This window comes from Euwallacea similis, chromosome 2, assembly GCF_039881205.1.
Source record: "Euwallacea similis isolate ESF13 chromosome 2, ESF131.1, whole genome shotgun sequence".
In the NCBI taxonomy this organism is placed as follows: domain Eukaryota; kingdom Metazoa; phylum Arthropoda; class Insecta; order Coleoptera; family Curculionidae; genus Euwallacea; species Euwallacea similis.
Window position 1 is genome coordinate 2310409 of NC_089610.1, and position 21537 is coordinate 2331945.

A 21537-nucleotide genomic window follows, 5' to 3' on the forward strand; every position below is an offset into this window, starting at 1 on the left:
ATTTAATTATTATATTAATAATTCATCTGTATCGTAATAAACTGTTGAAACTTGAAAATGCATAATGGAAAATTTCTAGTTCATATTTGAAATTAAACATCTTCAAAAAAAAAGAAATATCTCTGGAAAACATATTCAGATGTGTCCTGAGACTAGGGTTCGAGGGTATCTGAAAACGCATATGTTGCGTAAGAAAACTGCTACAGGGTCAAGGAAACCGTCTTTGATACCATCGTTATGGTGAAATTTCTTTGATGTTATATCATATTCTTCGGCATACTCCTGTACGAAGTATGGCCCGAGCATTTTGTAGGGAGAGTTGTCCATCCAAGAAATTTCATCGAGAAAAGTCTATTTTCTGACTTTATAACAGTTTTCTTACATAATGTATGGAACGTCAAATCCTCTTATACGATCGTCTAAATATCTTTCTTATTTTCGCAGATATTTAACTTGAAATATGAGCTACGAATTTTCATTATGTGTTCCGAAGCTTCAGAGGTTTAGTTTAACTTTACATCAATGAAGCGAAAATGTAAATGAAAGTATCTATCTTAATATCAGTAAGGTGGCTTAAAGACTTTTTGTTTGCTTTTCGCCTTCTTTATACACCAGAGGATAATATCTTATTTAGCGTTGACTTCGAATATTAGATTAGACAAAATATCAAATTCAGAGCTGGTTTTCTGGGTCGTCCTTAACTTTGCCTGAGCTTAAAAAGAGTGCTATTCTGGTGGGTCCTCTGGGTGAACGGCTTATAATTTTGATGCTACTTCTATCGTAAAAATCTCAAATTTCTCTTAAAATTTGCTGATATTTATTTTAATGCCTGTCTGGATCTTTTACGCACCTCTGGACTGTTCAGCTTACAGTCATAAAATTTAAAATAAATCTCGGTTCAAGTTCGCTTAGTTTTTGCATGTAAATACATGAAATTTTCTCCAGATAGAGAAGGATTCATAGAGACATCATAAAAATTATCTACATCAGGTTAGATCAAAAAGCAGTACGGTTCTCAGTTTTGCTATATTGATTTAAACAGGCATATACTCCTCGTCTGATTCCGCCTTTATTAGTCATAATTTTCGTTCGATACAAATATATCTTTCCATACTTTACAAAAATTTTTAATTATACATAACTCTGAAATAGATTCCACTCTATAGGTGATGGCCATGGTCAGAAACGTACCATTTTTGATATGCAGAATTAAAAAGTTTCACATTTTTTAAAGGACATTTTCAACAGTTTTTTAAATTTCGTTTTCGTTTAGATTTATTTTTATTTTAGGAAATTTGATTAAATATTATGAATTGCTACAGATAGTTAATAACTGAGTCGGACGATTTTTTTTTCGTTACTTTCTTCACATTCTCAATTCGCATCGATAAATATTTTTGCAAATTCTACGAAAACGGTGAAGTGAGGCCTGCAAGAGACCGAAAAACTAAAGAATTGAAGAAGAAATTTATATTTAATATCAGAATGCATACAGAGTGTTCTGAAGAAAAGATGCAAAGCATAAAAGAATTCGTGAAATAAGAAAACATAACACCCTGTATATAACTACCGCTGTCTTTGACACTTTGTTGTAGACGGTCTTAAACAAAATAGGTGTACTAAATTTCAAAAATTTAACTCAAGGCATACGTAAGAAAAACGGAAAATAAGAGAACAAATATGAACCTGTTTTACCACCCTGTATATCGAAAGTGGTACGTTTTTGGTTATCGGACTTTATTAAAATTATTTTTCAGAGCACTATGGCCCCCTCCAATATCTCCATGATGATATATTACACCCTGTATATCCTCAATTTGCCAGTTAAAAAATGAAATTTCGATTAAAACCAGTAAGATTATTTAAAATTTAAACTTAAAGGAAAATCTCTGTCGGGAATGTAGCTTTTAGAAGTTCAGATTTTGGTCTTAAAATTTCAGAAATCTCTAAGCTTTTTATGTAAATTAATTAAATTCTGAAGATATAGACTTTGAGTAAAGAACCGCTTATAGGGGCGCCGTACAAATTATTTACACCGGAATCCATCACAATACAGGGGGTTTCTTAATTTCTGCATATTAGTTTTAATATAGAACTTATGATTAATTTTTCAGCAATAATAATTTCTTCCACGTAGACAAAGATATCAGGGCAACACCCCAATCAGCATCTAAATATTTTAATATCAGGGGGATGTTTCAAAAGTTTTCTGTTTGCCTAACGTCTTTTTTATATATCAGAGGAAAATCTCTTATTTAGCGTTGGATATTAAATAAAACTATCTCTGCCGTGGATATCCTGAATGCATCCTCGAAATCAGGGAAATTTTGAGTATTTCCAGAAAGTGCGAAGCTAAGCTGATGTTTGCTTGTAGTCGCCCTTTTTTTCTTTGTATCTATTCCTGGCAATAACCGCATAGGTGTGTTTTTAGGCACGTGCTGCACGAGGTGTGTGCACGAGGTGTACCTGTTTTGTATGCGTGCATACCTGAGACCGCCAATAAGCAGAAACACGTGTTGCCGGGTTGCCCAACATCCTCTTTTTATTTCCCCTAGAAAGCTGGATTTATTTTGAGAGCATGCCATGAACATTCCCTTGAATGAGACACAATATTAAATGATTCAAGTCCCCTTTATGGTTTATTCTTAATTGATTTTACTAAGGGGATTACAATTTTGCTGGTCCCGCTAACTTAACAAGCCTTTTATTTAAATTTCCTGAACTTTTTTAAGTGAAATGCCACATTTAATAATTAATAATACGTCCCACGACGATAATGAATATTATATTAAACCCTTTTCAAAAGTTTCAAATTTTTCTTATTCATTTCAAAAGCTTTCAGTAGAAACTCATCAAGAACGTCTCTCTAGGGCATCTTTATTCTGCGGAGTTACCACAATGTCACCAAATTATTCAGCGAGGTAGCTAATGAAAAAGACATTAGTCGTTATTTTATGGTTTTCTTAATGAGCCAAATTTGCTCATTAATTCAAACTTTGACCCTTTTCTTCGTTCCAGTATAATTAAGATTTTTGCCGGATTATGGATTTATATACCGAAACGAAAACGCACAACAACTTTTTCATATTTCCGAGCAGCTGGAGTAAAACTAGGAAAAATCCAGAGCTTCCAAAGCAATTTTCTCATCGATTTCCTGGTTGATGTAAACAATCTGTGCCGTGAATTTTCAAATATCGCTTATTCGATATTTAGAGCAAGTACTTTCCATTCGAATGGATATTTCCATTATTTTAATGCTTGAAATTCAGCCTGAGTTTCGTTGAAACTGTACAATGTTGGGTTTAAAAAAGGGGAAAAAACTGATGCCCAATGATTTTTGGCCAATTTGAAATCCGGCCTTTAAGCTGTGCATCGGCAATCTTCCGCGATTTTTACGAAAGTATTTTTATTTCGTTCCTCTTAATTGGAATTTCAAACTGCTTAATATTCAATTAACATGGAAATTCCAGGATAACCAGGAAATACACCTTATCCAACCCAATTTCAGTAGTAATTAAGTGATAGGATATATTTGCGAATGTGTCCAATTTAAAACAGCCCCCGACAAGCGAGATTTCGTTTCCAATGATTAATCGGCGTCCTTCATTTCCCTTATCTCACGGCGGTGTGTTAAAAATGCTGATTTTATTCTGGGAAAGATTAATTGCTTTCTAAAAGTTTTCCATTTTTTGGTCTGGGACCCAAATTTGCGGCGTGAATAATGATTAGGTTAGTGATATTCGACAATTGGAGGGTTGATACGTATTATCCCTTATTTTATGGCTTGAATGTATAATCTTGTATTAGCACATCATAAAGTCTCAGCAACAGCATAAGAAAAGACTGCATTTCTTTTCGATTATTTTGTTTACTGTTCTCCTCGACATCGTAACTCATAACGGCATCGGACAAGTGATTTCCATGAAAATGTAATATATCAAGAAGGTCGCTGGTTAATGCTTAGTTTTGCTATAAACGGCAACACTTGAGTTGCTAGTTTTCTGGTTGACAGGAAGAAATATTAATAATAAAGGGACTGCAGTTTAGAGTTGCAGTTAAGAATAGTGAAAAGATAGGACTGGATCTTTTTTCTATTTCCATTTGGACGCTCCTGAGGGAAGGCCATGCTAACATCATATAATTTACTTAGGTCCCTTCGTGTTCTCCAATTTCGGTCTGGATGAAGAAAATAAAAAAGCATATACATTTGATGCTGAGAGTACAGAGAAAAGCCTTATTGAGGGTCATATGCGCATATCGCACTGCCGTGCCCCATCATGCAGTCAAAGTTCTAGGGGGCATCCCTGCATTGACTTCCTCTTGGAGGAACACTCAATCCTCCGCGCTCTTCCACAGGTAATGGAGGCGGAGAGGAGAGCGGCCAGAAGCACGATCATCCGGAAATGGCAGGATCGTTTGTAAAGCCTCGAGGACAAAGGTTAATGGACTAAAAGACTTATCCCTGACCTAAACTTATGGATCTCGTGTAAACATAGGCTCTTGAATTACTATCTAAGTTAGGGGCTCAGTGGATACGGAAGTTTCAGGAGCTACATATACCGTATAGATAAAACGGGTCCGGACTGCAGGAACTGCGGAGTCGACAACATCGAAGAGCACTGTATTTATCAATGCCCGTTATTCGAAGAATAAAGAAAAGCGCTAAAGTGTGTGAGTACGTAAACAATCTTCAACATTTCTCATGAATGATATTTTAAAAAGAAAAACGAATTGTGACCATTGCAGTAGTGTCACTTTTGCGATGGGCAAAGAAAAAGAACGAATAGAGTGTGACGCTAATCAAGAAAGACAATAAGATAACGCAATAACTTAATAAAGAAAATTGCGCGGAATACGCTACATAATAGGGGTGCAATAAACCCTTGTCCCTTGAAATACGGTGATAATTTGGATTTGAAGAATTATAAACAGCAGAATTTTAAAACTTCCAGGGACAGTTCTGGGTCGTCGAAGATCGGTTCCTTAGGTACCCCGAGGTTTTTAGTGGAAAAGCGCCTGGAGGAATCCCACAGTACTCCGTTGGCAGAACAACAGGTCGAATGTCTTTTGAACATTTTTCTCGTGAAAAAAGGGTTCCTCGAAAAATAATCGAATTCCCTTTATTCCAAGCATCCAAGTACTGAGATTCTTATGTTTCATATCCAAACGAGTGGAAATGGTCAGAATTCTTTAGAGGATTACTCAGAATTTTCCAGTTTCATGCACAAAATTTAGACTTGTAAGAAAGCTAGATGTTCTATCATTTGTATATCTTCTGAAGATAAATGAGGTTCACAAAAGAATGGCATGGCTAGAAAAAAAATCCCTCTTTCTTGAATTTAATCTTGCAATTATGGGCATGAATAATTGCTAACTCTGCATTATTGTAGAGAAACTTCACAATTGTAAAAGAAAACGTACAGCCAAAAGGCTTAATTAACAGACTTGAGATATCTAAGACAGTTTTAGTAATTGGGATTGCGAACTCCCAAAAGGATATTATAGACATTAATTAAAGAAATCTGAAAAATTCTAATTTATTAAATCTCACTTCTGTCAAATCACTAGCAGCGAACGAAAAACACCGAAATCGTTTGGTCTGCACTAGACAGTGTATCACGAACACGTCGTCCATTTTTTCCTGTTTTCATGGTTAGTTGCCTTTGTTTCATGGAGATTTATGGGTCGTTCCATGCAATGGATAAAAAGGACATTCCAAGTGGAGCTCACGATTCAACTTACGTAATTTTATGATGTTTACAAACCATGTTTCACAGCGATGCTACTGATTTATGGCTCCATTTCGAATGTTTTTGCGCTTTGTTTTTATGCAAATCTTAAGCTCGCATCCGGAGTAGTTTACCAAAAGAATTAATTGTTTGAGTAATTAAGTTGAGGTTTGTTGTGCACTCGGCTCAATCATAATTAATTTCGAATCCACAGCTAGATCAAATAATAACAAATTGTGTGAGCTTTTTGAGTGCAAAAGGGCTCTTATTTGAGCGAAACACATATTTAATTTTCTCTCTCTGTTCTTTGTCAATAGAGTGTTCGGACCAAATAAATTTCAGGGGCTCGATGTTGTCCTGAGAAATTGAAACCCGAAAGCACGTTTAACGAATTGGAACAGGGTTAGTGACAGGGTTTAAACCCCCAAAAAATAAGGGATGGGATTAGTGTTTGGTTAAATGATAAAGGATTTTTCGGGTTAGAGAATATTTTTCCATCGAATCCATAGCTGCAGAGCGAAAATAAGTATCTTAAATAGAAAATTTTATTTAACCGAAGGAATGTTTGGATGGTTCTTGAATTTTAGTCTACAGGCCTCTAATACCTCCTATAGCGTTCTTAACAATGGTGGTGGTCAGCTAAACTGCGAATTCCATTCTCCAATCGATTTTACAATCATTGTGAGACATCTGTATCGATTAGGGTTTCTTCCATCAAGGTTTTTCAGCAATCCTCGTTTTACGCATTTATTTAAATCTATCACAGAAGCTTTTTCTATCTCCAAATCCTCAGGGTAAGGCTCAAACAATATTATTTCAATGCTTGAAGCGACAGAATATGAGATCAGATCATGAATAGAACCAGACTGCTTTGTGATCTACTTTGATGTAAATGCTGCTGTCGTGAGTTATTCGGCTTAGAAGCTTTATGAATTCCAGAAATTTACATCTAAAAACTTCCAGTTTTTTTAAACGGTAGCAGGGAATTCTGAGTTGCTTTCTCTATAACTCTCTCTACATTTAAGCTCTTAAAAAATCCTACTTGTGTTAGTCGAAACTGGAGTGAGATCGTTGAAAAAGATTTAACAGAAGAGGTTTTTTAAATCAAATTAAAATAATTTATATGGTGCCACTATAAGCTTTTTCCTTCTCTCAATAAATCCAACTAAAGTGATAAAACTGGTTTTCCACTTTAAACGACGACCAAATCGTTTTCTCCTCAATTTTACGAGACACATTAAAACTTTCAATTTGGCTTTAAGTTGTTATACCTGTTCCTACTTCACTTTTCCACTTTGGCTTTTGAGGGGCACAAAGTGCTTACTCGCGAACGTGACATGGCAACAAAATAAACATCCGATGGATGACCGAAGCTGCAGCATTGAAAACCAACAAGGACAATGCTTTATGTACCATTTTTAAGTAAATAACATCGAGAGAGCTATGTATATGGAATAACAATAAATACCTAAGAAGGTTGAACGTAAAATTCATCACGTTCAGTCAACATCCGTGATACCCAATTTCGTTATTTGATGTAATAACTGTAGGAAGGAATGGAGGTAACGAGGTACCCAGGAATGTAATATCTACCCCTAAGAAGGAATGGGATTTTAAACATTCCTATTAAAAGAGTAAACACAAAGTCTATTAGAGGGTTGTTGTAGGTTCATGAGTAATGAAATATTGCTTCAATTCGCCTACTCGGAAACAAATTCCAATTAAGAGGTTGGGATCCAGACATTGGATTCGGACCAGCTTATTGCTTTTCGAAAATTAACGATCTTTCTGCCTTATAAAAAATTAAAGAGATTGCTCTTGCAGCCTTTAGGGTCACGACGATTGATCACGTTCCTAAATTTAGTGAGTTGTTATTTACAATGAAGTTTTTGAGCATTGCGTGAATTTACCCCAATCAAGGACTTCACCTTCGTCCTTTGAAGCTAGCTAGTAAACACACCTTTAAGCTTCCACGTATTATTATATAATAATGTTGTGGAAACAAATCTAGTAATGATAACTTAGATTTCCTAGAAATAGTGAGTTTGCACTTTCCTCGGGTTTTCCCAATTTCCCTTGGAAAACCACACACCTGCGCGTACTAAATAACTGGGTATAAGTGGCCAACATACTCCTCTAAAATAAATAACCTCTTTTCAGTAAAGGAGCCAGAAACAGTGTTATTTCCTCAGATTCACCTAACGGTAATTTGAAACTAGTTAGTTAGATATACATATATTTTCGCGTTTCGTCGAAAGTTTCCACGTAGTATCCTAAACTGGCCCGTCCAGTGCCAAGAGCACCGTAAGCTGCTTGAAAGTTTTAGAGCGGAAAACTCAGCTATTCTTTTGAAACTTTGCCAAACTCGCTGTTAAGCAAATAAAAGAGCCAGCTGGGAGACTTGGACTATCCTAATGTATATGTGCCTAGTGTGGCAGGTGAAAAATAAATGCACCTTGAAGATTACTTGCCTCAGTTATCGTTGGCACATTTCGGTTCATCTTTTCACTTAAAGTGCTTTAGAAAGTCGAATATCTCTTTATTTACGTCTAATAAACATTCTCTATCACGTAGAAGGAATGTTCACACCGGGAAATAAACATATACATTTTCAATCATCAGTATTTGCTAAGAAATCAAAAAGGGAAACTTTCAACAATATCACAGACTTAAAGCGATACTGACACTTATCGCTTTTATGTTATTAAGGGACTTTCAAAAAGTTCTGAAAAGTATGGAACTTTCATACCCTCAATGCAATATAATATTCTCATGCCGAAAACATACAATATGGTATTTGGGTTAACTTCTTGACCTTTACTTCTGAAAACTAACTTACCTTTAAAACAAAAATTTCACCAGTTGTCCTGTTGATGTCGAATTTGCTGTTGGCCGGATTATCTGGATCAATTCCTTGTCCAGTGAGGAAATAAACGATATTCTGTGGCCTGTCTTTATCTCCATCTGTGGCAGTAACCTGCACAATTAAGCGTATGTTATTAGGTGCGATTTTCCGCCAAATTGGAAAGAAACACAGCAGACTCTATTGTTACTTCAACCAGGAAATATGTGCAAGCTGAAAGTTGGAATTTGAGTAGGCAAAAACACACATGCAGATTGTAAAGGTTCATAAGGTTAATCATTTAATTCAAACTTATTCAGTATAATATTTACAACCGTTTCCTTTCTGTGGTTGTCTCGAAAACAAACATTGCCAGCGTAAGTTGAAAATCACAAGCTGAAAATTTATGCGGATACATACGAGTGTGCAAAGTACAATTTTCAGAAATAAATCATTGAAGAAGCGCGTTTTGCTGTCTTTTTGCAATTGCAGAAATAGCTACTTATCTAAGTAGTTAGGAAATGCAAAGTTTTACGTAACGAGTAGAGGAGATGAGTGAAATGAGGTCCTGCAATATACCACGAGTTACATAAAATAGTATTTCCTACAGAGTTTTATACACAATTTTTTCTAATTTTATCGTATGATCAATAAATCAGAAGAAATTGGGCTAAATTTGAACATATTCAATTTTTCCTTGTATATCTAGATCATTGCTGCTGCTAGTCTCATTTATTTACGGAGCTACCACCTCCCAGTAAGGTATTTGCTTTCATTACGTAACTAGTTAGAAAATTAAACCTGTCTAGTAAACAGTTTCTACTAAAAAAAACTATCTCTTTATTTATCAAAATTAGAAAAAAAACTTATATATTACGTGTAAAGTTGTCCAACTCGTTTCAAAAGTGACATTTTCAACACTAGTTGAACATTGGCCCTTTAATCCTATTTAGAAATATCGTTTTCGTCGGAATGCAAATTACTGGTTTGTAAGGAAATGTCAGCAAATAAATTAGTACTGCGTGCTTAAAAGCTAATTTCGGTGAAATACGATTTCGTAAGGAAAGATTACATTTCTCACTTTAATCGAATTGAAAGGGGTATCTGAACAATTCGATTTTCCGGAAAAGCAGCTGTATTTTAATCTTGATTTTCCAGAAATCTCAACTGAGGAGAAATTTTTTAACTCCCATTATGCCCGTGGATTATATTTGTATTTCGTTCATTTTTCAGCAACCTGAGCCTGCCCTTAATGTAATTAAAAGTTTCCAACAAAGTTGCTGAATTTTTTCACAAATTTGTAAAGCAGTTGTAGTATTTTTATCATTATTTTTGAAGAAACTTGATTGATAGAACTTGTTTCAAAATATTCTAACACAAAAACTAAATTATGCTCATGATTTCCCTGGAATTTTTACTAACATGAATTTGGTTTATATCATACAAAAAATATTTAAATTGAGATCATTTTCAATCGTGTTAACGATATTCCGGGAGTCTGATAAAAATGTATTCCCAATTTCGACTTCGCGATTTTCCAACATCCTGAGCTGATGCAAATTTAAAAAAAAATCAGCAAAGCTTTTCAATCCTTTTATAAATATACAGCAAAGTTTTAGAATTTTGATCACCATTTTTCATGAAATATAACTTGACTAACCTGAAATTGTTTAACAATTTCTCAGAAGAAAAATAGATTGTTTCTATTCATCATGTTCGGATAAACTGAAATTTTAAATTAAGGCATCTCAATTAATCTAAATTTGTACACAGACCAATTTCTGAAATGTGACAAAATTGACCTTACATTTTTTCTAAATTTTCCAGGAAACAAAATTAAACTTTTTTACAATATTCTTGGAACCCTAGCTGAATCTTTGTCACGATGTGAGAGCATTGGATAATTTTCTGAAGCCACATTTTCAGGGCCGGGTGTAAAAGAACGTCAAATTGATTCTATATTTCAGAACTATTAGCGAAAGGCAGCTCCCCACGGGGTGGGGCGCAGCGCGTGAAGAAATATTGGATTGGTGGGTTTTAACAACAAAACCCCAATATGTAAGAATCCCATGATATAATGTATAGGCCTGCGCGGATGCAGGTCTATACATCCAGTTTATTCACTCAATATCCAAATAAAGCCTTATTATTCCAATTTCATAACATTTCAGTGAAAAAAGACCAATTATTACCAATTAAATGCACAACAATGTTGAATGTGATATTTTTTAACTACATCTGTATGCGAATTGAAAACAAGCTAGTTTGTTTGAGCATAGAACAAATACTAGGTAATCTTTCCAGAGCAGTCACAATTTGATGCACACACACACACACACACAGGCATACATAACAGTGAAATTACCAGTCAAACCGAAATTCTAAAACCCGTTTAATCACGATCAGACTCAGATGCATTTTGCGTGTATGCAGCTCTACGCTGCATTTAGCTAATCTGCTATGCCATTTGTACTTTTCAGCCGACATCCACTTTAGAGTCCAGACAAATAGGTAAACGATTTAAGCCATTGTTTCCGAGTTAAATAAGTTTTCAGTTGGCATTTCGACTTTGAAATTTAACTCAACAATTATTGGGGAAGTTTTCGAACAATTGCTTTCGTCGATTACAGAAACTGGAAAAAATTACTGCCATTTTGTAGGAAGCAAAATGCCACAAAAATGTGAAGGGAAAAGCTCTTGCGAAAAGATCCGTATGGTACGTATAAAAGTTTAATGGACAACTAATTGGAAAATCTGCACTTGCTGTCGGACGTTATTAATGTTCCAACGAGGCGAAACTCGAAGTGACTAACTTTGAAAGATCCGGAATAATCCATTAATTGCCTTAAGTAGAATTTAACTTTGGAGCTAATCTGGGAGCTTTTAAATAAATTGGCTTAAAAATCCCTAATGCCTACGTTTGTGAAGTCCAATTCTCGGGAGAAATCTTCTCAGGACAATGGAAGGAAAAATTGATGCCGACTAGAGGTAGGAGTTGAAATTATTAAAATAATCATTTTTCGAGAGACAGCCAAATTAAAATATAGTAATTGCGAAGTTTCCAACCCTGAATGAAAATTAAATGGCAAGGGAAATTGGAAAGACACCCTAGGGTGCGTTTCACGAAATAATATGCATCGTTGAACTCGCTGTTAGGGTCTAGCGTGGATAAGTGTCTAACAGAGATATGAATGGTTTTGACAATGCAGCATGTCAAAGGGAAGTGAGGAGAATTTATTTTTAAAATTCATCGCCCTTTTTAGTCCTTATTTCATCCAATTAAACGAATTAAATGAAGGTCTTCCTGGAAAAAATCACCTAATTTTAAAAGATTGTATTTAATGCTTAAACTTTTTAATGCCATGCCATTAATTTTCATCTTCATTAAGTTCAATATTTCTCAGATTTTAACGTCTGAAAAGAGGGCTTACACAGAAAGAAACAGTACGAGAAAGCGAGAGAGAGAAAGAGGGAGAGAGACGGAGGGAGGGGGGCCGTGTGAAAACCCGCCATTAAACCTAATGCGGTGCCACTTTTACAATTTTAACTTGAAAATATTGTTCCAAACCCTTCAGGGTTTGGACAAATTTAATCTGCATTCATTACATAAAGTTCATCCTCCTCATGCGTCGGATGAGGCAGGAGACCTCATAATCTCTAATAATAAAAGTGGCTTCGACGACAAGATCCGACTAATAAGTTTAAAAGACCTGCTCATGAAAGTTTCATCGGCCTTCGATTCGCTGTCGAGAATTCATATTAGGGTTGTCATTTAGTTTATTGTCCCTTAAGATGTGACTGACTCGAGGCAAAGCCGAGAATGAGGAATTGGCTTGTGATTTATTCAGTATTTCTTGCCTCCAAAAAATCGGACTTGATTAATTTTTTCTTGTTTGTCGGAAGGTTTGACATATTGCTGGTTATTAGATAACGGAAGTTATCTGTTCCGAGAGGACATTTTTATGAGAGGAAACGTATGGGGTATTCAAGAATGGTGAAGATGAGAAACGGTATAAAGGTCATTAAAATTCCTAGGAAACCCCGTCAATTTGTCGGTCTTATTATTTCACTTCAAGTCGGGTTATGAATGGCAATAAGTTTTGTTGATAAGGTTTGGCGAGGGTTACTAAGAACTGAGGGGGACTTATCTAATCCAGTCATCTCAAGTCCCCCGATAAAACCTGGTTACACAAGAATTATTCAGGGATACGTGAAATTTTAGTTAAAGAATATAACTCATGTTAAAGACATTTTTGAAACTTAATATCCTAAAAAGCGGTACTATTATTCCGAGTTATGTCAAAAAACTTCTGTTGCTTGCAAAAGATTCATAAATAGAGAAATCGCAGAAATCATAGGATGATTCTCTCCATGTGCATTAATGTTTAATGAAATTGGCCCAAATTCACATTCATTAATTTAGGGTAAAAACATATTAATCGTCACTGTCGTACAGTGGAGAGAAGTAAATTAGAGAGTAAGAATTAAATGGAACACATTGTATGTCACGTTTATGGACAAAACGTACAGCATGATGCAAAGGTATGGAATAAATTCATTTAAAATTCAGCGATGTGGTTTTTGGAAAAACGCTGGTTCACGTGATTTTTTATTTTTTCTTGCGGTTTTTCTGACGGTAAAGTCATGTATACAGGGTGGCCCAAAAATGAGTTGACCATTAACTTAATTTTTTTCAAACGGAAACCCCTATTTTTTATTTAATTTTTGGATTCTACCTTGAATTCTAAGTATGTTTCATGTATCATGTCCTATACCTAAACCCAACAGTTATCGAGAATTTTCCGTCTGAACATATCAGTAACTAAGACAGCTCTCGGACCAGTTGCACTTTGAATGCATGGCATTTTTCCTTTTTTAGCGTTTTAAGGATCGTCGACTGATATAAATTATTATCGAGTACGACTTACCTGGTGCTAGTATGCGGCTAACGCTAAAAAAGGCAAAATGTCATGCATACAAAGTGCATCTGGTCCAAGAGCTGTCTTAGTTATTGATATGTTTAGACGTAAATTTCTCGATAACTGTTGGGTTTAGGTATAGAACATGGTACTATCGGCCACAAAAGTGGTCGACCATGCTAAGGTTCAAAATTGCTTGACGCGTATTCCGAGCGAAGGCGCCTTATCAGTTCACAAAAAATGATGCACAATAAAAACGATGTATCACGACAGAATTTTTTATATGCTATTTTTGCTGACGAAAAATCTTTTTTGTCAAGCGAAAACGGCAGGCTACATTTGTGGCGACCTCATAATACTCGGTACGATGAACGCTATATTGTATCGAACAGAAGGTCCGGCCGAATATGGGTTAACTTCTATGGGTGGATATCTACTGATGGTTCCGGCGAACTGGCAAGTTTTGAAACAAGGGCGAATTCTATTGAGTACGTTCGGATGCTCGACAAAGTTATGCTTCCTTCTGTTCGTACTTTGTATCCTGTGGCAGAAATGCCTGTCATCAATTATGTTGATGACAACTGTAGGATACATCACGTAAACATCGTGAAGGACTGGTATCACGAGCATCCAGACATAAATAATCTTCCCTGGCCTGCATATTCACCAGACCTAAACCCCATAGAAAATTTATGGGGCTTAATGGTTCAAAGGTGGCACAATAATAATGAACGTACTACCGAAGATTTGATGGCACATTGCAACCAAATCTGGAATGCGGTTAGAGGTTCACCCTTGTGTCAAAACCCTGTGGGTTTAATGGGCCGGAGGCTACAAGATGTCATCGACGCCAATGGGTGAGTAATCCGCTATTAGAATTGTTTATTTTTTATTTTGTCATTTATTTATATAAATTTTAAGTTTATTTTCTCTGGATCGTACTGTATTTCCGAAAAAAATGTGTCTTGAAATTTTTCCTTTTAACGTACGCATTACAAAAAACGCCGTTTATGTCATCTTTTGTCTAAAGAACTTGCGACATAGAAATCACTTGATTGTTAAGTGAGAGGTAGGAAACAGTCGGACTAGTTAATTTCTAATTCCCAGCAAAATATTATTGTTAATAAAAGTCTTGAAGTTTAGTAAGTTGTTCTACAGTGTTTTGTAAATTGTTGGTCTTGTTTATAATTGAATTTAACATGTATTTTTTTAGTTTTCATCTTAAACAATTATATAGCCATATCAACTTTTGCAATTTACAAAATTCAATGTTAATATAGTGATGTTTTCATACAATTACTAACCGAATTGATTTATTTGAAATTAGCAGCCTGAAAATATCCTTGCAAACTTGATATTAGATGTAAAATTCTAAATTTATTCGCTCGACACAACGTTTTTGTTGTGGATCATTTTTTGTGAACTGATAAGGCGCCTTCGCTCGGAATACGCGTCAAGCGATTTTGAACCTTAGCATGATCGACCACTTTTGTGGCCGATAGTACATAAAACATACTTAGAATTCGATGTAGGATCCAAAAATTAAATAAAAAATAGAGGTTTCCGTTTGAAAAAAATTAAGTTGATGGTCATAACTCATTTTTGGGCCACCCTTTATACTTGACTTTACCATCAGAAAAACCGAAAAAAAAAAAAAAGTGCACGTGTCCGAGTGTTTTTCCAACAACCACATCGCTAAATTTTAAATGAATTTATTCCATACATTTGCATCATACTGTATAAAAAGGGTACATTTGAAAACGGTGATATTGTTATCTAAGTTTGCTCTCAAGGATCTGCTCGTAAGATGTGCAGGTTAATAAGGACATATTTTAAACGTGAATATTTTGAAAACGAAATTAATTGAAACGAGAGATGCTACGTGAGACATTCATAAAATTCTATGATTAATCTAAAAATGCAATAATATACAGGGTTTTCCATTAAAAAAAAGTTAACTACGTTTGCGTTCTTCCCTGTATAAAATGTTTAACAACTTTTTTTCACATATATTATTTTTTAATTTATATATTATGATACTCATGATATTCACTTATGACAATCCCAAAATTAGATTTAATTGTGTCAAACAGTTTTTGAAATATTAAGGAACTCTCAGGCTTATTTTCCATCCTGTATATTAGCAATCGCACTTTCTAGTATATATTCAATTTCATTGCTGGTTAATGGAATTTGCTGCAGCTTCGATTTCAGTAATATTTTTTGTATAATTCTTCAAATCACTGACTATTCCTAATACCATTTCCTCGTCAACCTTTAACTTTGTCAACCCGGTTTTATAATATAAAAGATCCTGATTTGGTTTCGTTTTCAATCACCCCCAGATATATAATTTCAAAGAGCTTTAATTTTACCAATTTCTATATTGCCCCCAAAAAAGAGGTACCTTTATAAAAGCCAAAATTCGATATAACATTTCCCTGTAATGAGGAAACTTTGCTCTGCAGAGTCACCGACATTTCTTTTCGTGTAATTTAATAGCCCTAGAAAGTTCGGAGTCCGCGTTCAATACCGCTCGAGGAAAAGTCTAAGAGTTTCAGTTTAAAAATTGCCGTCAAACAATAAAATTTGGATGAGAACAAACAGGGAATGCCCCGCTTAAGAATGTCGTAAAATATAAGAGGTTGCTGGATATATTGCCGACATAAATTCTTCAAGAAATGCATGTGTCGACAGATGTCTTCAGCCACCTACCTCTTAAATTGAGCACTTCCAGGCTGTGGAGAGATATTGTATTAAAACCTTTCCTAAGGCAACAGCTGTTTTATATATCCCCGATATTAGTAAGTAGCTGAGAATAAGAGAACACATTAAATCTAAAGTCTAACCTGCATTAGTAACATGGGATACTCTCCAGGGTATTCCTCTTGAACCTCCCTATCGTAAGCACTACAGTTGAACTTAGGGGGTAGGTCGTTCACGTCCTTAATATGTATGACTACCGTGGTGTAATTTTCGTTTAGGCTATCTGAGGCTACCAGGGTTAGCTCGTACTAGGCATGCCAAAACCAAAAACAAAACAGAAAACAAAACTGGAGGACCGAGAGACAAATGAGAGGACTAATACGATCTCCCGACGTTTCGTATTCCCGGTCTCTATTGTCTAAAGGGCCACCAATAATAGATTTATAACAAAACAAATAAATATGGCGTGGGATGCGCAATAAATCCGAAATAAAATCGTAAATAATACGATACGGTTGGGAAGTTCGGCCCTGATAAAGTTTGGAAGCGACCGGCTGGAAAATATGTGATTTATGATTTGTGACCTTTGAGTTTTGAATAGATTTGAATCTGTACCTGCTCATTTGTATGCCGTTTTAACACGCGCGTATCAATAATTTAAAAGTCTTCTGGCAATAGAATGAAAAATTTATGGACATGGTTTGAATTTTTAAAAGAGCGGTAGCTTTGGGGGATTCGAGGGCAGGAAATATAACACCTTTCCACCAATTGCCTCGGTTATTTGGGAGTTATGTAGACCTAACCCAGGCAGTTATGTTAATATCAACAATTCGACTTGAATATTTATTTAGGACATTCGTTTTTGTAATTTCAGATTTTGCTGTGAAAATCCAATATCAAATTTGTCGTTACGAGAATATTAATGAACGCAGAAATAGGAATTTCTCAGGTATTTCTCCACAAGCAATCTAAATCCGAGATGTCGCAAACCTCCTTTAGTCGGTAACGAAAATTCAATTCTGAACAAAACACTCGGGAAAATTCTACTTATGCCCAACAAAGTGAACAGACATGGAAATTCGACACAAAAGATTGAAATATTTCTCTCCCTATGCAAAAATCTTACAATTGATATTCCTGTTTACTGCAAAGTTTAAAGTGTCGATTTGTGTGGGGAGAAAAATAACCCAGAACGTCCACGTCTTCCAAACTTTATCAATCGTAACTTACAACCGTCATGCAGAACATGATTTTCGTGTCGAAAAGTGGGTCACAACGGGGTGATGCCTCTGCAAAACAACGGGAAACTAGCTAAATTATGTAAATTATATTACTTCAGAGAAATTGCGTTAAATGTCCCTTTTTTCCAAATAAAAAGTACATTGCTCTGGGATATCTAACACAATAGCTTGGTTCAACATTTCAGGGAAACACGCTGCAGGAAAATTAAAATAAAAAAAAGTTCGCATGCGAGTATGGATACAAAAACGTATAAGGGAGCTATAACACAAATCATCCCTATACGATTTATTTAAAATTTCGGTCCTAAGACACTCGCCCTTAAAACAGATTTCGGCAAGTTTCGGTCATCTTCTTCAGTGATTTGGGTCCTGTAAGTAGGTCTTTCGAAGACCGGTGGATTGTCATTCACATCTTTAACGTGTATCACCACAGTGGTGTAGTTCTCCTTCAGGTTATCAGATGCTGCTAGTCTCAGCTCGTACTGTTTGCAAATGTGGAAAGTGGGTTAGTAGATTCGGTACTTGGAAGAATATTTATTTACATGTTGAATTTTATTTGAAAGTGAAATGTTTTTTACATTTTTCCAAGCATTTAATTAACTATAAACAAGTTCTGAGAACGGCAGTGACAGAAGGAACTTCGCACATTGTATGATCTCTTCAAATGAAATAGCTTAACCTCAATTCCCGTTTTCAGAATAAAGTTGCAATAATAGGACGATGTAGATGCATGCCAAGGCTTTATATCAACTCGTCTTGTACACCGTACTTTACGTTTTATTTTTCACCGAGTGCATAAATCTCATTTTACGACGTCTCTTCAGGACAAGCCTGGCATATACATACTTCTACTTTAGAGTTACCCTGCTATTTTCGTGGAAACTCTTTGTTTCCATTTACCATCCGTTTCTCTCAGAATTTGTTTAAGGTAAGAGGCGTTAGTGTTATAGTGAAAATTTCCAGTTACCCTCTTCCTGGTCTCATAATCCAATGCCCCAGCAACGTAGATCGCTCCAGTCATGTTCTTAACGGCAAAAGCTCCTCCTATGTTACCGCTTGTGATCTCGTATCGAATACGGGAAGCTGGAACAAAGACATAGTCCATTAAATAATCATTTGTTATAACGTTATCAAAATGTCTATTTTCGCATATTCATGAATCAAATTTAGTTTAAAAAGAGCATCAGTTCCTTTCAGTTACTCGATTGCAGCTCTGATTTGAAGCGAATTTCAAACAATCAGGCTGTGATAAGTAGTGACCTATCCTCCAGTTAGTTACTTAAGTAAATTAAATGTAATTCTAGAGTACATTCTCTGCTGCCGCTGTGCTCTACCACTGCATAGTTGAGCCGAGCCTTAGCACTGCATTAATTTAAAGTTTTTGTGTGGACATAAATTTTTGTTTGCTTCCTCTTTACGTCCGAAGCTTCTACGTTTTTATTCGTTGAAATGCGTCGGTCACGGCAATTAAAAGAGCGTCAGGTCCAAGTGCGGAATTACCTAAGCCAACTGTATTTTGTAACTAAAATTTTCAGGCAAAAACATAGTTCGGTTGCATTATATTTTGTTGTGGAAAAAGATCAAATAAACGTTAAGCCACTGAGACTTGGACATAGAGAAATTTAATAGTTCAATTATGCTTCAGAGCCGGTTCTGGAATTGTTGGTTTTATGTTCTAAATGCATAGAAAAATGAATTTTTTTATGTAGTACCAGGCCCGCAGAAGTTATAACTACCAAGAGATAATATTACTTAAGCTTTAAGTTAGTATGCAAATGGCATTTTTAACCCTAAATGTGCTTGCTACGCAAGATAATCTAGAGTTTATCTAAAGAGAAAATAAACCCTAATGAAATAGTAGATCTGCTAATATTATAATATTTCAGGACTATATATATTCATATAGACTTTCAGAAAACACAATATTTTATTTAACAATACAATTAGGGTGACCAATATGTTGTTAAGTTTTGTCCCAACACCAAAATTGTATATTTAGTATAGATAAATTATAATGACTCAGTAGTTCTGATATAGTTCGGTAATGTTCAATTTTATGTTGGAAAAATGTCACATAATTTACCAACGTTTCGTATTTTATTTAATTAATGTCTAAAGGTCTTGATCCTGCACTCGCCCTTTTTATGGTATTTTTCTAAATTTATGGAAATACTGGTATTATACTGGTATATTTTATGACGTAGGTCCAGTAGTCTGCAGAAGTTATGGCTAAGCCGATAAATTTTTTATGTTTCGCACTAACCCTGAACCCAAAATGTTGCCTGCAACGCGAGAAAATTCTTATTGTAGATAAACCGTAATGAACTTATTACGTCGATGTCTGGTTAAGTAATTTAATGACGTTAAAAATTGTTCCAGCAGCTGCGTTTTGCGGCAGTTTCTGACTAGTTATTTAATTACTATACAGGGTGTCCTCGAATTGCGTGGCTAAGATGATACCGCAGATTATTTAAGTAAAAATAAGTCGATTTAACTAAATTTGCCTCAGTCCAAAAGTTGATAATCACAGAGTTACAGGGTGTTAAAGTTGAAAAAATAAATCGCATTTTCTTTAATATCTTTCGATTCCTTTGCGCTAATTTCACGAAATTTCGTATCTGACGGTGTTTTAGAATGCGAAATTCAAATTTATAAACAATTTAGTTGTATTTTTTAGAGGGCACCACAAGCGACCATAGGGGACATTTAAACCTCTGCAACTTTTTTGAACCATAGTCTATGTCATTTTGGCATTCAAAAATCTTTTTTCCTTTTATACTTAGAAAAGGTATACTTTATTGAAGTCGCTAGAAGCAACGGTTTCTGAGAAAAACGCATATAAAGCTGATGATGCATGTAAATTAACTTAAAATTATTCCCGTTCAAAAAAAAAGGGTTCAAGTTTTTCGAAAACAATTATTACTAAAGATAATAATAATAGTTTTCCGATTTGGAATTCTACGAAAAGGATATTTTTCCTTGTAAACTCGTACACTTTTTGGACCGTTGCAACGGCAAAGTCCATAGATTAACAGCATATCCACCATTTCAGAATACGTGAAATTATTAGCCATAGTTATGGCTATTAATCAACAGGAAGTGAAAGAAAAAAACTGATATTTGAGGAATAAATTCAAGTGTCAAAATGTCAACTAAAAAACATAGCCAACTAAGTTATTTACTTAAAAGCTATAACGCAAATGTGCGGCGCATTAGAATTATGCGTTTTTCTCAAAAACCGTTGCTTCTAGCGACTTCAATAAAGTATACCTTTTCTAAGTATAAAAGGTAGGAAAAAAGATTTTTGAATGCCAAAATGACATACACTATGACTCAAAAAAGTTGCAGAGGTTTAAATGTGTCCTAATGGTCGCTTATGGTGCCCTTTAGAAAATACAACTAAGTGGTTAATAAATTTGAATTTCGCATTCTAAAACACCCTCAGATACGAAATTTCGTGAAATTAGCGCAAAGGAATCGAAAGATATTAAAGAAAATGCGATTTATTTCTTCAACTTTAACACCCTGTAACTCTGTGATTATCAACTTTTGGACTGAGGCAAATTTAGTTAAATCGACTTATTTTTACTTAAATAATCTGCGGCATCATTTTGGCCACGCAATTCGAGGACACCCTGTATAATGCTAGTGATATATCATTATGAACCACATTTATAAATCTCGTAACATGAAGTTGACTCATTGTACTTGTTCAGTTACATATTTGTTGGGAACGAAACAATATTTTTCGGTTAACAAATATGAATCATTCAGATAGCATGATATTAGTAATGAGCAGTTACAGTAGTGACTCATGGTTATTATCATGAAAATTGGAATCAATTTCGTATCTCAGAAACCTCAAGACATATCAAAACTGTATTTGTATAGGCTTACAGAAGGTAATGAGTTTATTAATTTGATGTATTTTTTGACACATGTTCAATAATATAGTAAAAATATAAGGTTTATTTTTAACTGGCTTAGAATCAATGACGTAGGCGAGTAGTATTCGATAAGACCACAAATTTTGAATGTGGTTCCCTAAGTCATTTAACTTGGTTTAAATCTCTCTTCATTTTGATCCCTCAAAATACGTT

General features: G+C 35.0%; 1 protein-coding gene across 5 annotated transcripts in view; it reads right to left on the reverse strand.

The window, feature by feature from the left end:
- CadN (Cadherin-N) overlaps positions 1-21537 on the reverse strand; it is a 286639-nt gene that overhangs the window by 36694 nt on the left and 228408 nt on the right. For 4 of the 5 annotated variants that reach the window (XM_066405928.1, XM_066405931.1, XM_066405929.1 and 1 more), the window contains exons 18-20: positions 18405-18520; positions 16340-16504; positions 8569-8706 (exon numbers count right to left, since the gene is read on the reverse strand). In XM_066405928.1, coding sequence (XP_066262025.1) covers positions 8569-8706; positions 16340-16504; positions 18405-18520 — 419 coding nt within the window. Of the gene's footprint in view, positions 1-8568; positions 8707-16339; positions 16505-17754; positions 17920-18404; positions 18521-21537 lie in introns of all 5 variants that reach the window. The other variant, XM_066405932.1, reaches the window with a different exon arrangement.